At 42.5% G+C, this 21,657-nt stretch overlaps 1 protein-coding gene across 1 annotated transcript in view; it reads right to left on the bottom strand.

Annotated features, from left to right (window-relative positions):
- Positions 1-21,657, bottom strand: part of LOC138356779 (uncharacterized) — a 1,086,029-nt gene that overhangs the window by 485,356 nt on the left and 579,016 nt on the right. Inside the window, exon 2 of the mRNA XM_069313100.1 lies at positions 6,961-7,078. Within this exon, the coding sequence (XP_069169201.1) occupies positions 6,961-7,078 (118 nt within the window). The remainder of the gene's footprint in view (positions 1-6,960; positions 7,079-21,657) is intronic.

The following is a 21,657-nucleotide window of genomic DNA, read 5'->3' as shown; positions in this document are numbered from 1 at the left end:
AGGTTCTTCAGATCATTTGTTATCCATTTTGTGTCATTATTATTCGATCTATTCAATTTGTATTGTATACTACATTCCTGTGCTTTGTTAGAATTTTTTTAAATAATTTATATTTTGAATCCACATTGAAATCCTTTTTTATATCCCCTATCGCTGGGTTCACATCTCGCTCCAATACCGGCCCACCCCCTCATGCCCAGGAATTTCCAATCTATCTCACCCAAAACATTTCTTCTGCCATTAAAATTAGCTAATCTAAAATCGAGCACTTTAACAAAACAATATCCTACAAATTTATTTCATTCTGTGAAATAAATCGGATTTCTTTATGCTCTCTTTCCCCTAGCTCACTCTCTATTCCGATGTCATTAATTTGTGTTTCCCTGTTAGTTTATGGGCCATAGGGTTGGAAAACACAGGAAAAGTCAGAGTTGTTAAATTTCAATAAAAATATTCTGACTAGTTGTATATGAAGAGGGCTGCAACTGGTGTAAGTTCCAGCATCACAGCCTAAATAGAAAGGGAGAAAAAATAAATCCCTATTTTCAAAAAATTTTCAACATCTTCAAAAATTCCTATCAAACACAAGAGTCAACTGAAATCATATCTATGACTCTCAGCTATCACAATGGCATATAATGAAGGAGTTTAATAACTATTTTTATCCAAAAATATATTGAGTTAATTAAATAAAAGCATTGAGATTTTATTTTATTTTTTCTTACTTTTTTTTTGGTGGGGGGTGGGGGGGGAGTTTGCATGGAACTTGGACTCCTTACTGAATGTATGCCTATCTGTTCGGGTGCCAATTTTGGAGGAAATCAGTCAATATCATCCTTAGCTACAGGTGGCAGTATCTTTGACTTCATTTTGCATAGGTAAATAATTTACAAATTCAAACTCAGTATACTCTTTCATTTATTACTCAATTTAATGAAACCTACACGTTATATGTACAGTTTCTATCTCTACAACTGGCAATAATTATTTTTGTCTTAGGTCCATTAATTGATTTTATAAATATTTATATAGATCATAATGTTGAATTACAGTCGTGGGGAATTAACAAAAAAATTATTAGTCACGCTAAACATTTATTGGATAAAACTATTACTGAGAATGCTTTATTATATGCTGTTGGGTTAGTTGAGGGCATAAAAATGATTTCAGTTAACACTTGGGTTTGCATACATAATAGTGAAAAATGGTAAAAAATCGTTGATTTTTTTCTCCCTCTCTATTCAGGCTGCGATACTGAAACTTGGACCAGTTGGAGCTCTTGTATTATACAACTAGTCACAAAAATGTGATTGGAATTGAACAATTTTCACTCTCCTACCTTATGGCCCCTTAACACTAAATCAAAAATATTATTTTGCGTGTTGGCTCCTTAACGTGTTGCATAAGGTATCTATCATCATTTATAGAACATCTTCTGCATCGTTATTCCCTGTTCTATTAAGCCAGTTTATTCCACTAAACTTAAAGTCGCCCAAGACACAAATACTGTTTGACCTAGATGTTTTAGATGTTACATCCCATAGATGTTTTGCTAACATTCTATCTAAGTTTGGTGGCCTCTTATTATAAAATTTTTAGCTTTTTCTTTCAATTCTAGCCTAATAGTTTCTGTGAGCGACTCAGTTTAATTCCCTCTTTGAGACTACATTTCAGATTTTCCCTAACAAATATGGCTACATCTCCTCGTCTAATATATCTGTGTGAATACGCTTAAATCCATTATTTGATATTCACCTAATAGTCTTCTGTTTTCTACATTCATCCACGTTTCGGTAAGTGCAATAATATATATTTGTTCTGTGCAGACAAGAGCATTTAAATCGTTTATTTTGTTTCTTGGACTCCTCTTGTTATACACTAAGTGTATTGTTAACCAAACAACACAATAAAAAGTGAAGAGACGACGACGTTTCGTCATCGAATACACTAAGTTTATTGTAACTTTGAGCCTCTTCTCTTTCCCTTTTCATTGCCAAATTGTTTCCCCTCACAAACCCATACCTTTATTACCTCCTTTCTCCACATCAATTCTCATACCACTCTCTATTAACAGTTTAAACCCAAACAAACCCTTCCAACCACAGGTTCCGACGAGTTGGAAACAGCAACAACACCTGATAGATGAACCCCTTACCGAGCATACATATCATTTCTTCCACAAAAGTATTCCCAGTTATCAATGAATTATATTTCATTTCATTTGCAATATTTGTCCAGTCGGTTATTGACACCAAGTGCTCTCGACAACTATTCATTTCCAACTCTTTTTCTTGGACGAATGCCAAATATGATTGGGATTCCTCATTTGCTTCTAACTAATTATATGGCTGTCTTAATCCTCAGTATCAGCTCCTCACTCCTAACTAGTCCTTCATCATTTCCACAAGCACTGATACAAATAATTGGTTTGTTCCCATTTCTAGCCATAATATCATTCATGTTAACAATATCACCAACTCCAGCTCCCGGATCGAAAACCTTTAACCTGTTCCCCCTATATCTGGCACAAAATGTTCTATCCAAATACCTCACCTGGGAATCTTCCACAACCCAAATTCGCTTAGGTACTTCCTTTTCTTTTTGAGCACCTTGAGGGACCTGCACTCCCTTCGTTGTCTTCCCTTTCGAGCGAACTGCAGGCTCCCTACAGCACTCGTCTTCCAACACGACGAATGAGTCAGAAGTCCTTAGGACATCTGTAGGAGGCCTTGTTAGAGTCTTCTTAAGACCCCTGTCTGCGACATTCCAAGATGAAGACTTTCTACTGCTGCTCTCCCCCCTTTGCTTCCTCTTGACGTTGTTTCATATCTTTTAGTTCCTGCATCTGTCGTAGCTCTTTCCGCAAGGAATCCAACTCTGCACTCAGAGCTCCACATAGCTCCCTCACTAGTACCTTCCATTTTCAGTTTCGAGACAATTGGAGCTCATCTAACACACCCTCTCAATGTGACAAACTGCCTCTCACTGGACTCCCTCTCATTACCGAGTAACGTTATAGAAGTTGGACCTCTTAATTGTTTCGAACGTAGGTTAGACATATATATGAAAGAGATTGGGTGGTTATAAATAGGAGCTGCCTAGTCTGGGCCAATAGGATTTCTGCAGTTATCTTTATTCTTATGTTCTTACTGCAGTTACCTTCATTCTTATGTAGATGAATTTCGCAATAACTTAGCTGAAAATCGATCACAATCGACTTGATAATGGTTGAGGATGGACCGAAACGTCATCGTCTCTTCAATTTCTAGTGTGTGGTTTGGTCTTCATTCTTATATTCTTATGTTATTTACCATATTTAATAAATCATTAGTCAGGCTGAGTGTCAGAGTCTTGGAAGGTTGCTAATGTGGTATCAATTATTAGAAAGGGAGACAGATCACTTGTCTCAAACTATCGGCCAATTAACTTAGCGTCTATTTTGGGAAAGTTGCTTGAATTGATAATTGCAAATACCATTCTTCTATATCTTGAAAAACATAGATGAATAAAAGTTTCACAATATGGTTTTACAAATGGCCGTTCATGTTTAACAAATTTGCTATCATTTTATTCCAGTATAGTTGAGTCAGTTAATAGTGGTAAGGTTTGTGATGTTTTGTACCATGACTTTAGCAAAGCCTTTGATACAGTCCCACATGAAAGATTAATTAAAAAGATAGAGGCTCACAGTATTGGGTGCGCTATATTAAATTGGATTCGAACAAGGCTATACCAAAGGAAACAAAGTGTGTAGTATAAATGGAGCGAATTTATCTAGGGGCTGGGGTTGTTGCTGTTACCAACTCGTTGAAATCTGTGAATGGAGGAGGGGTTTGATTGGGATAAACATTTAGTTTTATTTAATAGTGGTATGGGAATTGATATGAAGAAAAGAGGCAATAAAATTATTTGTTGGTGGGGGAAGAAAATTGGCAAAATGAACAGGAAGGAGAAGGGCGACACAATAACAATACGGTTAAGGTATATTACACGAACAGTAGGAGTCTGAGAAAAAAATAAACGATTTAAATGCTCTTGTTTGCAAACAATAGCTATTATTGCACTTGACGAAACATGGATGAATGTTGAAAACAGAAAACTTTTAGCTGAATATCAAATAAACGGATTTAAACTGTTTCACACAGGTAGACATATTAGACAAGGTTGGGTAGGTTATCTTCAGATGATTTCGGGGCTTAGCGTCTGCAGCCCGGTCCTTGAACAGGCCTCCTTTTTGTCAAACACCCAAAGGAAGCAGCTGTCTAACTCCCAGGAACATATTTACTGCTAAGTGAACAGAGACATCAGGGAGAAAGAAACTCTGCCTATTTGTTTCTGCCTGCACCATAGATCAAACCTGGAACCTCAGGATTACGAATCTGAAGCGATTTCCATTCAGCTGTCAGGCGCCTTATATGACGTGGAGTAACCATATATGTTAGGGGGAAACTTTGAAATGTAGTCACAAAGAGGAAATAAAAACTGAGCCACACACAAAAACAATTTGCTTAGAATTAAGCGAAAAAGCTAAAAATCTTATAAAAAGAGTTATTTATAGGCCCCCAAACTTGTATGTTTAGGGGTACGTACATGTGTTATCGTACCCCCTTAGTACGTACATGTGTTATCGTACTTCCTTAGTACATACATGTGTTATCGTACTTCCTTAGTACATACATGTGTTATCGTACCCCCTTAGTACGTACGTGTGTTCTCGTACCCCCTTAGTACGTACATGCGTTATCGTACCCCCTTAGTACGTACGTGTGTTATCGTACCCCCCTTAGTACATACGTGTGTTATCGTAACCCTCCTCCCCGAATAACACCTGTCCTGTCCACTCCCTACACCAGGCGGGGGAGGAGCAGCCATACTGTCGACCACATGTTGGGACCGGCCCACTCCCTCTACCAGGTGGGGGAGGAGCAGCCATACTGTCGACCACATGTTGGGACCGGCCCACTCCCTCTACCAGGTGGGGGAGGAGCAGCCATACTGTCGACCACATGTTGGGACCTGACCCACTCCCTACACCAGGCGGGGGAGGAGCAACCATACTGTCGACCACATGTTGGGACCGGCCCACTCCCTACACCAGGCGGGGGAGGAGCAGCCATACTGTCGACCACATGTTGGGACCTGACCCACTCCCTACACCAGGCGGGGAAGGAGCAACCATACTGTCGACCACATGTTGGGACCTGCCCACTCCCTACACCAGGCGGGGGAGGAGCAGCCATACTGTCGACCACATGTTGGGACCTGCCCACTCCCTACACCAGGCGGGGGAGGAGCAGCCATACTGTCGACCACATGTAAGGACCGGCCCACTCCCTACACCAGCTAAGCGCTCAACTCATATAATACAAACAATAATTTAAGTGGTCAGAGACTGCAAATACATTAAATAAGTTTGACTGGAGTAATAAACATAATATCTTAATCTAATTTGAGCCTAAGCTCAACAAAAGCTGGACGGTCGAAATATCAATTAATTAAGGAAATTAAACTGACTCAAGGTTTGGCTCAGTGCTAAATGAAATAGCTCTTCATACAGTTTACACTCTAACAAACAACAAACAATATCTCTCACTTGGTGGTGAGTGTAACTGTTAGTGAGGAGGTGAGAGTAACTGTTAGTGGGGAGGTGAGTGTAACTGTTAGTGGGGAGGTGAGTGTAACTGTTAGTGGGGAGGTGAGTGTAACTGTTAGTGGGGTGGTGAGTGTAACTGTTAGTGAGGAGGTGAGTGTAACTGTTAGTGGGGTGGTGAGTGTAACTGTTAGTGGGGAGGTGAGTGTAACTGTTAGTGAGGAGGTGAGTGTAACTGTTAGTGGGGAGGTGAGTGTAACTGTTAGTGAGGAGGTGAGTGTAACTGTTAGTGAGGAGGTGAGTGTAACTGTTAGTGAGGAGGTGAGTGTAACTGTTAGTGGGGAGGTGAGTGTAACTGTTAGTGGGGTGGTGAGTGTAACTGTTAGTGAGGAGGTGAGTGTAACTGTTAGTGAGGTGGTGAGTGTAACTGTTAGTGGGGAGGTGAGTGAAACTGTTAGTGGGGTGGTGAGTGTAACTGTTAGTGAGGTGGTGAGTGTAACTGTTAGTGAGGTGGTGAGTGTAACTGTTAGTGGGGAGGTGAGTGTAACTGTTAGTGAGGTGGTGAGTGTAACTGTTAGTGAGGTGGTGAGTGTAACTGTTAGTGGGGTGGTGAGTGTAACTGTTAGTGGGGTGGTGAGTGTAACTGTTAGTGGGGAGGTGAGTGTAACTGTTAGTGGGGAGGTGAGTGTAACTGTTAGTGAGGAGGTGAGTGTAACTGTTAGTGGGGTGGTGAGTGTAACTGTTAGTGGGGAGGTGAGTGTAACTGTTAGTGGGGTGGTGAGTGTAACTGTTAGTGGGGAGGTGAGTGTAACTGTTAGTGAGGTGGTGAGTGTAACTGTTAGTGGGGTGGTGAGTGTAACTGTTAGTGAGGAGGAGAGTGTAACTGTTAGTGAGGTATCCATGTGGTTGAATGTATCCATGTGGTTGAATGTATCCATGTGGTTGAATGTATCCATATGGTTGAATGTATCCATGTGGTTGAATGTATCCATATGGTTGAATGTATCCATGTGGTTGAATGTATCCATATGGTTGAATGTATCCATGTGGTTGAATGTATCCATATGGTTGAATGTATCCATGTGGTTGAATGTATCCATGTGGTTGAATGTATCCATATGGTTGAATGTATCCATGTGGTTGAATGTATCCATATGGTTGAATGTATCCATGTGGTTGAATGTATCCATATGGTTGAATGTATCCATGTGGTTGAATGTATCCATATGGTTGAATGTATCCGTATGGTTGAATGTATCCGTATGTTAGAATGTATCCACTATCCATATGTTTGAATATGACTGTCTATGGTGGTGAGTGTCAATGTCCTGAAGATAAGTGTCTGTCTTGAAAGAGGAAATGTCACTGACCTGGGAGGTGGTAGTGCTTCTGGCCGTCTGCCAGGATGACACTGTCTGGAATGCTTTCTGGGGTCCATTCCGTCTGTGGGAATTTCCACAGCGATGCCGCAAGCACTAAGTAGTAGACCTGTGGGAAAACGTCAGATGTAACTAACAGCTCACTAAATAAGAAGTCCCCTAGCATTACACACACAGAGATGCTTGTTAAAACAACATCAGTTAACTTACAGACCTTGTCACCTGTTATGATCTCAGCCTACAAGAGAAACGAGTCTCCCTCCTTGAGAGTTATTCGTCAAGCCTGACCTGATTAGAAGGTCTAGCAAGTATTGAGGTGATAACGCATATGTAAAATAGTTGGTTGGATATGTGTAACAGTTTGAGATTATGGGCAATGCAGAAGAAAATAGATAAATGACGGGCTAGGAGATGTGGACATTTTGCTGGAGGCGTGAGGCTCGCTTCTGGAGGACCTTGACCTCACTTGAGTGCCAGACATCGCAGGGGGAAGCCGCGCTCCGTTGAGCTCCCATCAGAAGGGAACCCCTAGTGATATATCTCGAAGAGAAGAGAAGTGTGTAGACGTGCCAGCTGTGGAACCGAGCTGGGAACGTTGTGGTCTCAAGTCCTGGTCGAAGAAGAGAGTATCAAGCCGGCCAGAGACATTATTGTGGGCCGTGGGAGCGCCCTGACCAGACGCCGTCAGAGGGAAAGCGCCCTCGACCAATTAATCTGTGGTAAGCACGATATACGCCAGTTCACAGTGATCACTTGTAGTTGGTCGTGTGCCCAGCGACAGTAGCGATGTTTATTTATAAGTTAGACATGTTTTGATAAGGCAGAAGGCCTGAAATAGGAGAGTGAAGAGGGAGGAGCACGGAGCGACGTCCGCCCCCTCTGAGCGCTGGCGGACGACTGAGGGAGCCTGGCTCCGGATGGAGGAAGACCCTCCCAGCGAGTGAGGACCGCCGCCAGGCGAGGTGGAGTATGGACCCGCCCAAAACGGGGGAGTCCACTCTCACTGTATGTAGAGGATAGATAGAGGTTTGAGGCAAGCATATTGTGTGGTTATTTTTGTTTATGTGTTAAAGGGGAACATTTTATTGGAACGTCGATGGGTTGCAGGTTTGTTTTTGGGGAAGAAGTTGCTGAGAACTTCGAAGCCAGCAGATGAAGTAATTGATGAGACTCCAAAGGTAGTGGAGCAGAGGACCTCGAGCTGTGAGGAGAAGCAGCAGTGAAGAGGAGTGTCACGTGCTTCTGTAGAGGTGGTGTAGCAGCCAAGAGAGCTGTGGAGGACCCTAGCAGAAGGGTGAAGCACCGTAGTTGCTCAAGGAAACTTCATGATAGCAGCCTGGAGGAGCTGCAGAGGATCCTGGTAGTGAAGCCCGGAAGAACCTAAGGATATTGGGGTAGTGAACTTCCAGAGGTGGAAGGGGAAGTTCTGGTGGATTACTTATAGGGAGTTGATAGTGTTTGGTTGTCATTAGCGTGCAAGACGCAGTGAGAGGTGAGTGACTGTTGGCATTCTTACGTCAAGGAGTTTTTTTATACTGAAGTATCAATGAACATTTATACTGGTATATGTTATTGCATTCAAATGCTGATTTTCTGTATATATATATGTTATCTTGCTGATGGTGCAACAGTGTATGTAGACTTGATCAACTTGAGGAGGTTGATAGTATCAGGTGGTGAACCATGAGATAGGATACCACTTGATAAGCTGATAATAGAGTTCTGATGGTGTTGGAGTGCAACCTGATTGTGATATTATAGAGTATAGGATTCATTATTATTATATGTGTGTATGTATCGTGTATGTGCTTTGTCCAGTAAATGTATCCCAATTTGCTGGTGTTTGCCCTCGTCCTAGTGAGGCTTCCCAGGAGGTAGTAAAGAAGGAGAGAGAGAGAGAAAGAACCAAGAACCACTGCCGTGGACAGGGTAAAAGGTAATACTAATAAGTCAAAAAGGGGATTGAGGAGATCATATCACCTAGGGAGAGAGTGGGGAGTCACAGCGGCTCGAGTGGGTGTGTGCACGTGACAACGAGGCTAAATGTTGGAGCCGCATCCCCTAAACGTGTGACGTTGAGCCCCTCTCCAAGAGCCAGAAGCGCCAAGGGTGATCTCCTAGTATAAGCACTCTACCGAGTTGTGGGTTGGGTTGTCCGTAGAGAAGGATCAACGAAGACAACACCAACCAACCCACAGTCTATAAGAAATTGGGGGCCTGTGTCCGGGAGAGTGAACTGACACACCCACACCCTGTCCAAGAGTGGATTTGTACACCCCTGCTGAGATAAACTGTGTGACCGCAGGTGTATACTCTCTCTCTTGGGAAGACTCACAGGACAAAGATGGATAAGGTGCAAGCGTTTGTGGAGTCAGGCAAGCCTGAGGACTTGGAAGGTTGCACGAGGGATCAATTGAAACAAATAGCAGAAAAATGTGGCATTAGGTTGAAATCATCTAAAGTAGCTGGGATGAAGGATGAGATCCTGAGGCAGTTAGGAGCCAAAAATGAAGCGGCAGAGCAAGGAGCCCAAAAAGGAGCTGAAAGTGGAAAGGAGGATGATGGGCAGGATGAAGTGAGATCTTAGGGATCGAGTAGGAGCAGCAAGAGTAGCCGCAGTAGCAGGAGTAGCCGGAATAGGAGCTTGGAGAGATTCCAGTTAGAGCTCCAGATGCAGCGTGAGGACAAGGAGAGACAGTTCCAGCTGGAAAAGATGAAATTAGAACTCCAGATGAAAAATGAAGCCGAGAAGGAAAAAGAGAAAACCAGGCTGGAAGTAGAAAAAGAGAAAACCAGGTTGGAAGTAGAAAAAGAGAAAACCAGAGTAAGAGAACTGGAGTTGGAACAGGAGAAAGAAAAAGAGAAAGCAAGACTAGAGGTGGAGAAAGAAAAAGAGAAAACCAGAGTAAGGGAACTGGAGTTGGAACAAGAAAAAGAAAAAGCCCAGGTCGAAAAAGAAAAAGCCCAGGTCGAAAAAGAAAAAGAGAGAACAAAACAAATGCAGATAGAAGCGAATAGAACCTTGGCTGAGCAAAGGATTGAACATGGGTTGCCAGAGAGCACCACCCAGGTATCACACCCACCAGATGTTAGGGTTAGGGAGAAGGACATTCCCTTGTTTGTTCCCGAAGAGGCAGAGAGCTTTTTCGAGCACTTTGAAAAAGTAGCCAGCATCAAGGAGTGGCCACAGGAGGAATGGGCCCAGCTGGTCCAGTTAAGATTGACCGGTGCAGCCAGGGAGGCATACACCCAATTGTCACTGGAAGAGTGCCAGGATTATGCCACAGTAAAGAGCAGCATATTGCGCTCGTTTCAGTTAACCCCAGAAGCTTATAGGAAGCGCTTCAGAGAAATGATCAAAGTTGGAGCATGTACGTTTGCTGAGACAGCAAGAGATCTGGAAAGACGATTCCAGAAGTGGATTGAGGCTGCTGGAGTTGGATCTTATGCTGACCTGAAGCAACTGATGGTCATGGAGAAGTTCTTGGAGATGATGCATCCCGAAACAAAGTTCAAGATCCAAGAAGCAGGGATAATGGAGGTGAAAGATGCCGCAGATAGGGCGGATATGATTACCGAAGCATATAAGAGCTTGAGGGAGAACAGAGTGAGAAGCGAGGCGAGACACAGCAATGGCAGACCCAATGGAGTCTGGGGAGGAAGAAATTATGAGAGACCCAGAAGAGCCTGGGGTGAGAAAAATTTTGATAAATGGGCAGATAAAAGTAAGTACCCTAAAACTCAGAAGAGTAGGTCGCGTACTTCGTCTGAAAGTGAGGATGGAGGGGCTAAACGAGAAACTAATCGTTATCCAGGGAATCAAGAGTCCAGTAAAGCTCCACAGAGTACGAGTAGTACGTCTGGCCCGAGGAACTCCAATACGAGTGGGCAGAGTCAGAGCTACTCTGGTACATATAGGAGAGATTTTTCCCAGATGAGATGTTACAATTGTAACGGATTGGGTCACGTGATGCGATATTGTCGGCAGGGCAAGAGAGTTGTGACCCTGGCCATGTGTGACCCCCGAGGTAAATATACTAATGTGTTCCGAGACAAACCACAGAAGATGAACTTAGTGAACGAGAGGTATAGGCCGTTCATGAGCAAAGGTTGGATCAGTGTAGGAGGCCAACCTGAGGTAGAAGTTGGTATCTTAAGAGATACCGGAGCTAATCAGAGCTTGATTACGAGAAGCCTGATTGGGAATGATCGACGGTTAGCTGGCAGGAGTAAGATGAAGGTATATGGGTTGTTGTCTGAAAGTGACATGCCCATTTGTACTGTCCAGCTAAGGTCGGAATATGTGTCGGCAGTGGTGATGTTGGGAGTGTGCCCCGACATACCTGTTCCAGGAGTCCAAGTGATCCTGGGGAATGACTTGTGCGGGACAAAGGTGTTGCCGAGAGTCATAGTGGAGACTGTGCCAGAGGAGTGCCCAGAAGGCCACGGCACGGGTGGGACACCTGAGAGTGTGAACCTGACTGACATCCGAGGAGATGAGTCAGGAGACCGCCAAGCCATTGAAAACCCTGTCTCGGTAGTGACGAAGGCAGAGGTGGCCGACGAGGAAGACACTGGAGAAGGTGAGACAGTGTCGATTCAGCCAGTGGAAGATATTGATGTAGACATAGCGTGGCTGTTTGATGAAGGTCAAGCCCAGGAAAATGAAGTCTCGGTGAGGTCAAAAGTGAGGATGACCCAGCCGAAGAAGAATACTGTGAAGAGAGCGGACCTGAGTAGAGCCCAGACTGCTGAAATTAAGGGTCGGAAGGCGAATGCAACTGTGCTGAGTAGGAATGAGGAAAGATGTGGACATACCGAGGACGAGAATAGAGCGTCAGGTCCACGAGCACAGAGGCATCTGGATAGTAGAGTTAAGTTGTTTGAGATGTCAAGAGTTGACATGTTCCACAGGAAACGTGAAGAAAAGATAATGAAGAAGAGTAATAGCCGAGAAAATGAAAGGAGAAGAGACAGTATGTGTGGAGAGATGCTTACGAGCACTCTAGGAGAGGTAAAGCGACATGTACGGTCGAGTGCTGTTGGATGTAATACAGTGCCCGAAGAAACTTTTAGGGAACGAAGAAGAGTTGAAGGAGAAGAAATGGAGTTGTATAGAGGTGAGAGGTGTGAGAAGAGGATGATGATGCAAGCATGGATGAATAGAAGAAAGCCGAGGACGCGATGGAGGTCAAACAGGATGAGCTCTCGGATAAATGAGGAGACGAAAAGGAGGAGCGTCGGTGAAGACGATGGAGTGAAGTATGATGACAGGAGACGAAAGTATAATGGCAGTAGATGGAAGAGTGAAGACGACAGAGGAGGTACAGACAGTAGATGTCTGACTCTGGACGTGAAGAGAAGACGAGGAAACGGAGGGTGGAGACAATAAGTAGAGTGGACCGATGGAGTGCAGGCGTCCAAGGAGGACAGCCTAGCCAAGAGGTGCCAGAGAGGTCAGATCATTTGTGAGAAGAACATGTTCCTGGAGAGTTGTGAGCCAGATGTTGCAAGGTGCAACGAATTAATTGTAGACTCCTAAGAGAGTATATGGGGTGAAGAACGAGACAGTGTAGTGGCGGATGTATTATCCCGAGCTTTGCCACTGGAATAACTCTCAAAAATAAGGGGAGGGGAGTGTTATGATCTCAGCCTACAGGAGAAACGAGTCTCCCTCCTTGAGAGTTATTCGTCAAGCCTGACCTGATTAGAAGGTCTAGCAAGTATTGAGGTGATAACGCATATGTAAAATAGTTGGTTGGATATGTGTAACAGTTTGAGATTATGGGCAATGCAGAAGAAAATAGATAAATGACGGGCTAGGAGATGTGGACATTTTGCTGGAGGCGTGAGGCTCGCTTCTGGAGGACCTTGACCTCACTTGAGTGCCAGACATCGCAGGGGAAAGCCGCGCTCCGTTGAGCTCCCATCAGAAGGGAACCCCTAGTGATATATCTCGAAGAGAAGAGAAGTGTGTAGACGTGCCAGCTGTGGAACCGAGCTGGGAACGTTGTGGTCTCAAGTCCTGGTCGAAGAAGAGAGTATCAAGCCGGCCAGAGACATTATTGTGGGCCGTGGGAGCGCCCTGACCAGACGCCGTCAGAGGGAAAGCGCCCTCGACCAATTAATCTGTGGTAAGCACGATATACGCCAGTTCACAGTGATCACTTGTAGTTGGTCGTGTGCCCAGCGACAGTAGCGATGTTTATTTATAAGTTAGACATGTTTTGATAAGGCAGAAGGCCTGAAATAGGAGAGTGAAGAGGGAGGAGCACGGAGCGACGTCCGCCCCCTCTGAGCGCTGGCGGACGACTGAGGGAGCCTGGCTCCGGATGGAGGAAGACCCTCCCAGCGAGTGAGGACCGCCGCCAGGCGAGGTGGAGTATGGACCCGCCCAAAACGGGGGAGTCCACTCTCACTGTATGTAGAGGACAGATAGAGGTTTGGGGCAAGCATATTGTGTGGTTATTTTTGTTTATGTGTTAAAGGGGAACATTTTATTGGAACGTCGATGGGTTGCAGGTTTGTTTTTGGGGAAGAAGTTGCTGAGAACTTCGAAGCCAGCAGATGAAGTAATTGATGAGACTCCAAAGGTAGTGGAGCAGAGGACCTCGAGCTGTGAGGAGAAGCAGCAGTGAAGAGGAGTGTCACGTGCTTCTGTAGAGGTGGTGTAGCAGCCAAGAGAGCTGTGGAGGACCCTAGCAGAAGGGTGAAGCACCGTAGTTGCTCAAGGAAACTTCATGATAGCAGCCTGGAGGAGCTGCAGAGGATCCTGGTAGTGAAGCCCGGAAGAACCTAAGGATATTGGGGTAGTGAACTTCCAGAGGTGGAAGGGGAAGTTCTGGTGGATTACTTATAGGGAGTTGATAGTGTTTGGTTGTCATTAGCGTGCAAGACGCAGTGAGAGGTGAGTGACTGTTGGCATTCTTACGTCAAGGAGTTTTTTTATACTGAAGTATCAATGAACATTTATACTGGTATATGTTATTGCATTCAAATGCTGATTTTCTGTATATATATATGTTATCTTGCTGATGGTGCAACAGTGTATGTAGACTTGATCAACTTGAGGAGGTTGATAGTATCAGGTGGTGAACCATGAGATAGGATACCACTTGATAAGCTGATAATAGAGTTCTGATGGTGTTGGAGTGCAACCTGATTGTGATATTATAGAGTATAGGATTCATTATTATTATATGTGTGTATGTATCGTGTATGTGCTTTGTCCAGTAAATGTATCCCAATTTGCTGGTGTTTGCCCTCGTCCTAGTGAGGCTTCCCAGGAGGTAGTAAAGAAGGAGAGAGAGAGAGAAAGAACCAAGAACCACTGCCGTGGACAGGGTAAAAGGTAATACTAATAAGTCAAAAAGGGGATTGAGGAGATCATATCACCTAGGGAGAGAGTGGGGAGTCACAGCGGCTCGAGTGGGTGTGTGCACGTGACAACGAGGCTAAATGTTGGAGCCGCATCCCCTAAACGTGTGACGTTGAGCCCCTCTCCAAGAGCCAGAAGCGCCAAGGGTGATCTCCTAGTATAAGCACTCTACCGAGTTGTGGGTTGGGTTGTCCGTAGAGAAGGATCAACGAAGACAACACCAACCAACCCACAGTCTATAATACACCCCACGTTAAAATCAGGATTTTTTTGTGATGATAACATATTTTTGTTTTGCACGTTCCCAAAAGCAAGCGTGTCTGGGAAATGCAAGTACACACTTTCTGGCAATGAATTAAACAAGAAGCAGAAAGTGATAATTAATGGTCTTATTGAAGCAGAAAGGAGAGGAGAACAGGGAGAACAGTTACATGAAAAGCCAGAAATATTAGAGACTTTGAAAAGTCTGGATGTTAACTTGACAATATATAAAGATGAAGTAACCCACATGGTAAGCTCTTATAATGAAAGTAACAAAAGGGGACTTGTTCTGCCTTATTGCTACACAGTCTTCCTGGCATGATGCCTTCTTTTGATAATTATTAATTCATAATTCAGTGTGTCAGGGGACAGGAAGCCGGAGCGTATTCATACACGCATTGGCTTTTATAGAGGTCCCCCTCTCAAGGCCGAATTACCCACCCGGCTCAGGATGCAACCCCACAACAAGCTGACTAACTCCTGAGTACCGACTTGCTGCTAGGTGAACAGACGCATTAGGTGAGAGGAAATGTGCCCATCCATTTCCGTCCCGCCCGGGATTAAAACCAGGATTTCCCGACTGTGCGTCGAGAAGGAACCCGACTGTTCTTAATACATTACTTGTTCTGTCTTAGTTTTCCAGCATGAATGTAGGAGAATACGTCTGGAAAAATGTCTTAAAAGAGGGTTTATAACTTTGGCAAAGTTTTAATGAGAAATGTATAATTACGGAGGCAATAAGGAATAATAAGAGAATAAGTAAACAGTGATTACATATTAATGTCTATGAAAATTTTCGTTACTCCTCTTCCTCCCTCTATCACCCCATCTTCACTGTCATTCAACCATTCACTCCCCTCTACTTCCACTGAGCTTCCCTCTCTTCTTAATCCCCAAACCTCTCCTGATCCTCCATCCTCTCCCTCCCTACTAACTCCTCTTGTTGCATCTCTCTCTCTCTCTCTCTCCCTCTCCCACTCCTCTCCCTCTCCCTCTCCCTCTCCCTCTCTCTCTCCCTCTCCCTCTCCCTCTCCCTCTCCCTCTCCCTCTCCCTCTCCCTCTCCCTCTCCTTGCCTTCCTCCGCCTTCTAGTCCATCTTTATCTTTTAACCTTTATCTAGCTCACAGATCATGCCTAGTTCACAGCTCATGCCTAGCTCACACCTCATGCCTAGCTCACAGCTCATGCCTAGCTCACAACTCATGCCTAGCTCACAGCTCATGCCTGGCTCACAGCTCATGCCTAGCTCACACCTCATGCCTGGCTCACAGCTCATGCCTGGCTCACAGCTCATGCCTAGCTCACACCTCATGCCTAGCTCACAGCTCATGCCTGGCTCACAGCTCATGCCTAGCTCACAGCTCATGCCTAGCTCACAGCTCATGCCTAGCTCACACCTCATGCCTAGCTCACAGCTCATGCCTAGCTCACAGCTCATGCCTGGCTCACAGCTCATGCCTGGCTCACACCTCATGCCTAGCTCACACCTCATGCCTAGCTCACACCTCATACCTAGCTCACAGCAGTGTTGCCTCTCTTTTCCTCTTATCCACTCTAAACTCTTTATTCATAAATTTTATTCCTCTCTAAACTTTCATATCTTTCAGCGTACCCCTTCCTCTGAACTCCTTCCTCCCAGTTACGACTTTTGGTTCTTAATTGGCTCTACCAGGAAACCAGAGGTCAAATTAGGTTCTTTTATATTCAAGGAGGGATCAGTCACTCAAGTATTTTGGTAGTGATAGGTCCTGACTGAGGGATTTTGTGTGGGTTCTTAATGAAGTAAATATTTTTGAACATTAATTGATACGACTGGATTATGTAAGAGGGATATTTAATTAATAATATAACTTATATTCAAGGTATCTTATATTCTTGTTGTGTTTATGTTCCCGTCTTCCCTGCCAGACGTAGAAATCACCTTGTTGCTCACAGAGCGGGCAGACTCTGCGAAGCAATCCACCAATATTAATCCTTTAGTATTTGTGCCAGCGAGTTCTAAGATATTAGTGGTGTCCTCTTAAGCCAGTGTTTGAGCCCCAACGTTAACTCTGGGTGGTTAAGAGACCACGTGTGCCTTTATTTACTTTGAAACCTATGCATGTTCTAGGGTCCCTTCAGGAACGTAGACTTTACCCTTAGATGCAGTTTGTATGTATCCTGCCTATGTGGATTCAAGGAGGGGTATTTGTTGTATTTTTCTTGGGTGTTTATTAGGGGGCTAATAAATAAGTACTAAGGTTATAGTGGAGTATCCTTTTACCCTGTTTGGAGAGGAATATGTTAATCACTCTTAGACTACAGATCTATTAGGACAAGTATTATTTGCTGGGAATTGGCTTCCCTGGAAGCTGGGCCTAACCTAACTCTCACTATTTTAGGAACTCTTTGACCCTAGCTATTGGTCCTCACAGAGCACGCACTGGTCCCTAATAACACTCCCCACACAATATTGCACCAATCTTCCTCTTGTAACCCAAACCATTTGAAAAAGTAATTAGAAGTGTCCCGCAGATTCATTAAACAGAGTGGCCAAGAAGATCTGGCATTAAAGATCTGGCATTAAAGATCTGGCTTATTGATTCTGACGGCCACAACCAGTGAAGATGAAATGAAAGAATTGGTTAGTGAATAGAAACTCATGTGATTGCAGTAGTGTAAACCGAAAAGAATTATATGTTCTCAGATGTAATATTCCGAAGGAAATGCCGACAGAAAATAATGGAAAGAAAACTTAGAAAGAAACTAGTGGCGCTTCAAATAAAACATAATGGAAGTTTGAGTAACTAGAATACATAATACAAATGGATTCACAGACCACAAAACTGGAACTATTGAAGCAGATGGAGAAATGGTAACTATCCTGATAATATAAAAACCTACAGCAAACAACGCAAGGCTCAGAAATTAACACGAAGTCCGAAAACCCGGCACCATTTAGTAACATTTAATACAATATGCACATAATATTGCTGCTGTTGTGTAAATAACAAATTAACCCTAGAAATAGTGTTTATTCACACAGAATATGAACCACAGTGGAAAGTTCTTCAATAGAAAATGGGATATCATTTGCCACATGTGGCTATTAGATTCACCAGCTATATTAAAGGGAAACATTCATATTACAGCAGTCTTTGGACTGAAAACAAAAAAATTCCCTTCAATCAACTTAATTTTCAGTACCAAAATTGAGTAAATGTAATCCATCTAACCATTTTTGACATCTGGAAGTTTGAGTAACTAGAATCTATATAAATAAAAATATAAATGTTCGTTTGTTCAAAATAGTTAATCTCCGAAAGTTCTTCATTGATTGCTTTGACATTTTCTTACAACGTTCCCTTCGCATCCGAGTAGGTTTTTATATGCATATTGATTAGATGCCACATCTAAGACTGGGGAAAGGGGGGATGGAACATTTTTTTTTTAACTAATTTTTTCACATGTTTTTCATGTGAGGGAAATCTTCGAATCCTTTCATCGCTTGCCTTAAAATTTTGAAACAACATTGCTTTCGAATAGGCATGTGTTCTTATATACCTACTATATAGATGCCACACCTGTGACAGGTAAAAACATGCTTCTTTTGAAAAACAGCGCCATCTGTTGTAAGTAATAGCAACATATGCTAAACTAAGTATGCTACGATGCCATTTCAATGTTTCCGATTGCATTAACAAATTGAATTTTCATAGATTTCAATTGATTTTCATTTTGAATTTATTATTTTGTGTGACATTGTGTTGGAAGTGAGCTGTGTTGTTTACCATACCGTTCATCTCGAGAGTATATGTATAGGTGCCACACCTGTGACAGGTAAAAACATGTTTTTTTTTTTAAACAGGGCCAATTGTTGCACATAAGAGCAACACACGATATACTAAATATGTTACGATTCCATATAAATGTTTCCGATTTCATTGATAAATTGAATTTGCTTACATTTAGTTTTATTTTAATTTTAATTTACTTATTTTGTGTGACACTGAGTTGAAATTGAGCTGTGTTGCTTATCATACTGTTCATTTCATGAGAATAGTTTATTTCTTATTTTTTCATTTTTTCATTTCGTTTTTTTAACAGTTTTTCTTATATTTCAGTGACGTGAGCATCAGATTATTTGATGTTCTAAATTTCCTGATGGGAACACCAGATCATTTGGGAATGCATCGCACGAGGGAGTGGAGACTGGTGGGGAGGACGAGGAGACAGGGGAGGGGGTAACGGTGGGAAGGATGAGGAGACAGGGAAGTTTGGCATGGTGAGGACGAAGGGACAGAGGAATGGAGAATGGTGGGGAGAGCAAGGGGACGGTGGAGTGGGGAATGATTAGGAGAACGAGGGGATGGGGGAGTGAGGAATGGTTTGGAGGACCAGAAGACGGGGAATGGAGGAATGGTGAGGAGGACTGGGAAACAGGGAAAAATTGCTGTGGCTCAGTAATGCACATGCATTGCTGAGCCAAAGCAATACGTGGCCGGGTACAGCTAGACTATATAAATAAAAATGTAAGTGTTTGTTCAAAATCACTAATCTCCAAAAGTTCTTCAGCAATTGCTTGAAATTTTGAGAATGTTCCATTCACATATAAACGTGTTTTTATATACCTAATATATAGATGTCACGTCTGTGACAGGTAAATACATATTAAAAAAAAAAAAAACTGCATTTTTCATGTGAGTTTTCATGTGAGGGAACTCTCCAAAACCTCTTTACCAATTCCTTTGAAATTTTGACACAACATTGCATTCAAATATGCGTATGTTTGTATATACCCACTATATACATGCCACATGTGACAGGTAAGTACATGTTTTTTTAAACAGCGCCATCTTTTGAACGTAATTGCAACACACACTGTAATCTCCAAAAAGTTTTCACACTACATTTCATTAAAATACATGCGTGTTTTTTTTATACCTACTATACAGATACTTCACCCGTGACAGGTAAAACTATGCTTAAAAAAATAAAAAATGGCGTTATCTGTTTCACTTAGGAGCAACACACGCTATTCTAAATATGTTACGATTCCATTTCAATGTTTCCGATTGCATTGATAAATTTAATTTTCATAGATTTCGATTTATATTAATTTTGATTTAATTATTTTGTGTGATATTGCTATGGAATTGAGCTGTGTTGTTTACCATTCCGTTCATTTCGTGAGTAAAAGTATAGATGCCACACCTGTGACAGGTAACAACATGTTTTTTTGGAAAACAGCACCATCTGTTGTACGTAATAGCAACACACGCTATAATAAATATGTTATGATTCCATTTCAGTGTTTCCAATTTCTTTGATAATTGAATTTTCATAAATTTTGATTTATTTTCATTTTCATTTAATTATTTTGTGTGACATTGTGTTGGAATTGAATTTGTTGCTTACCATAACTTTCATTTCATGAGTATAGGTTTTTTTAACTGTTTTTATTTTGTTTCTTTAATTGTTATTCTTATTTTTCAGTAATGGGAATATCAGATCATTTGATGTTCCCAATTTTCTGATGGGAATATCAGATCATTTGGGAATGCATCAGACGAGGGAGTGGGGAATGGTGGGGAGGACGAGGGGATCAGAGAGTGGGGGGGACGAGGGGACAGGGAAGGGGGGAGAGAAGATTGTCGGGAGGAAGGGGGAGAGGGGAATGGAGGGGAGGATGGGGGAACAGGGGAGGGTTGCTGTGGCTCAGCAACGTGTGTGCATTGCTGAGCCACAACAACGTATGGCCGGGTACGGCTAGTACATAATACAAATGGAGTCGCAGACCACAAAACTGGAACTCTTGAAGCAGATGAAGAAATGATAACTATCCTGGTAATATAAAATTCTCCAGCAAACAACGTCAGACCCAGAAATTAATACAATGCCAGAAAACACGGCACCATTTACTAACATTAAATACAATATGCAGGTAATATTGCTACTGTTGTGTACATAACATAATAACCCTAGAAATAGTGTTTATTCACACAAAGAAAATGAAACACAGTGGAAATTTTCTCAATAGAAAACGGGATATCACTGCCACATGTCGCTATTCAATTCACCAGGTAAATTAATTATAAACATTCATAATACAGTAGCCTTTGGATTGTAAACATCCTAAAAACATTTCCCCTCGAATCAACCTAATTATCAGTACCAAAATTGAGTAAATGTAGGCTCTCTAACCACTTTTGACATCTGGACAACAGAGCCAAGATGCGAGAGAGAGGGAGGAGCAGAGAGTGAGTCGCCATTTTTCAACACAACAAGTCTTGCTTGAGCAGAACAGCTCTATAATATACCCTTGGACCGGGGTTGCAGGATTAATAGTGCTCCCATTATCAACTCCAACTTCGTCTACAACAAGGGTAGTGTCCCTTCCGATTCTTATAATTATCTAGCTTATTAGAGGCCTTTAATATTTAGATTTAGGATATATTCTGGTCGAGACACGTAGCAAGGCATCCACAAAGTGTATTGACTGGCTTATTCACCCGTTTTCATACTGGTTGTCTAGGATATGACAACGATAAAATAAGGCCTCTCATTTTAGTTAATAATATATAGTCTAATATTGTAGTGAATATCTACTAATCAATAATTTATATTGTTGACTACATATAAACTATAAACCCCCAGAATGTGTAAGGAAGCAATTTGTGTGACATTTTAATAATTACAGTCGACTTTAACCATCACAGTTTGCTATCAAAATATATATAAATTAATATAAAATATAAATTACTATATAAATTAATATAAATAAAATATATATAAATTTTACAGGTCGATTCCCCACATTAGTGGTCCTTTGAACCTAGATGGATCCTTAATGATCCTACAATTCTAGATCATTGTTGGTTCATCAAATTAAATAAACTAGTGTAATAAATTAGTGAACAATATATTGGTCGCGAGACCAACTTCTGCTCACGACCTCCCAGCCCAGCCGCACAGCGACTTCAAGGTCACCCACCAATTTCGTGGAGTGTTAAAGCCGTGGAGTGACAGCGCTTAATTATAAACCAGCCAAATTACAGCTGCGTTTTTGC

The sequence above is a fragment of the Procambarus clarkii genome, chromosome 74 (assembly GCF_040958095.1).
Source record: "Procambarus clarkii isolate CNS0578487 chromosome 74, FALCON_Pclarkii_2.0, whole genome shotgun sequence".
NCBI classification, from domain to species: Eukaryota; Metazoa; Arthropoda; class Malacostraca; order Decapoda; family Cambaridae; genus Procambarus; species Procambarus clarkii.
Note: the sequence above shows the minus strand (reverse complement) of the source record. Positions and strands in the feature narration are given on the sequence as shown.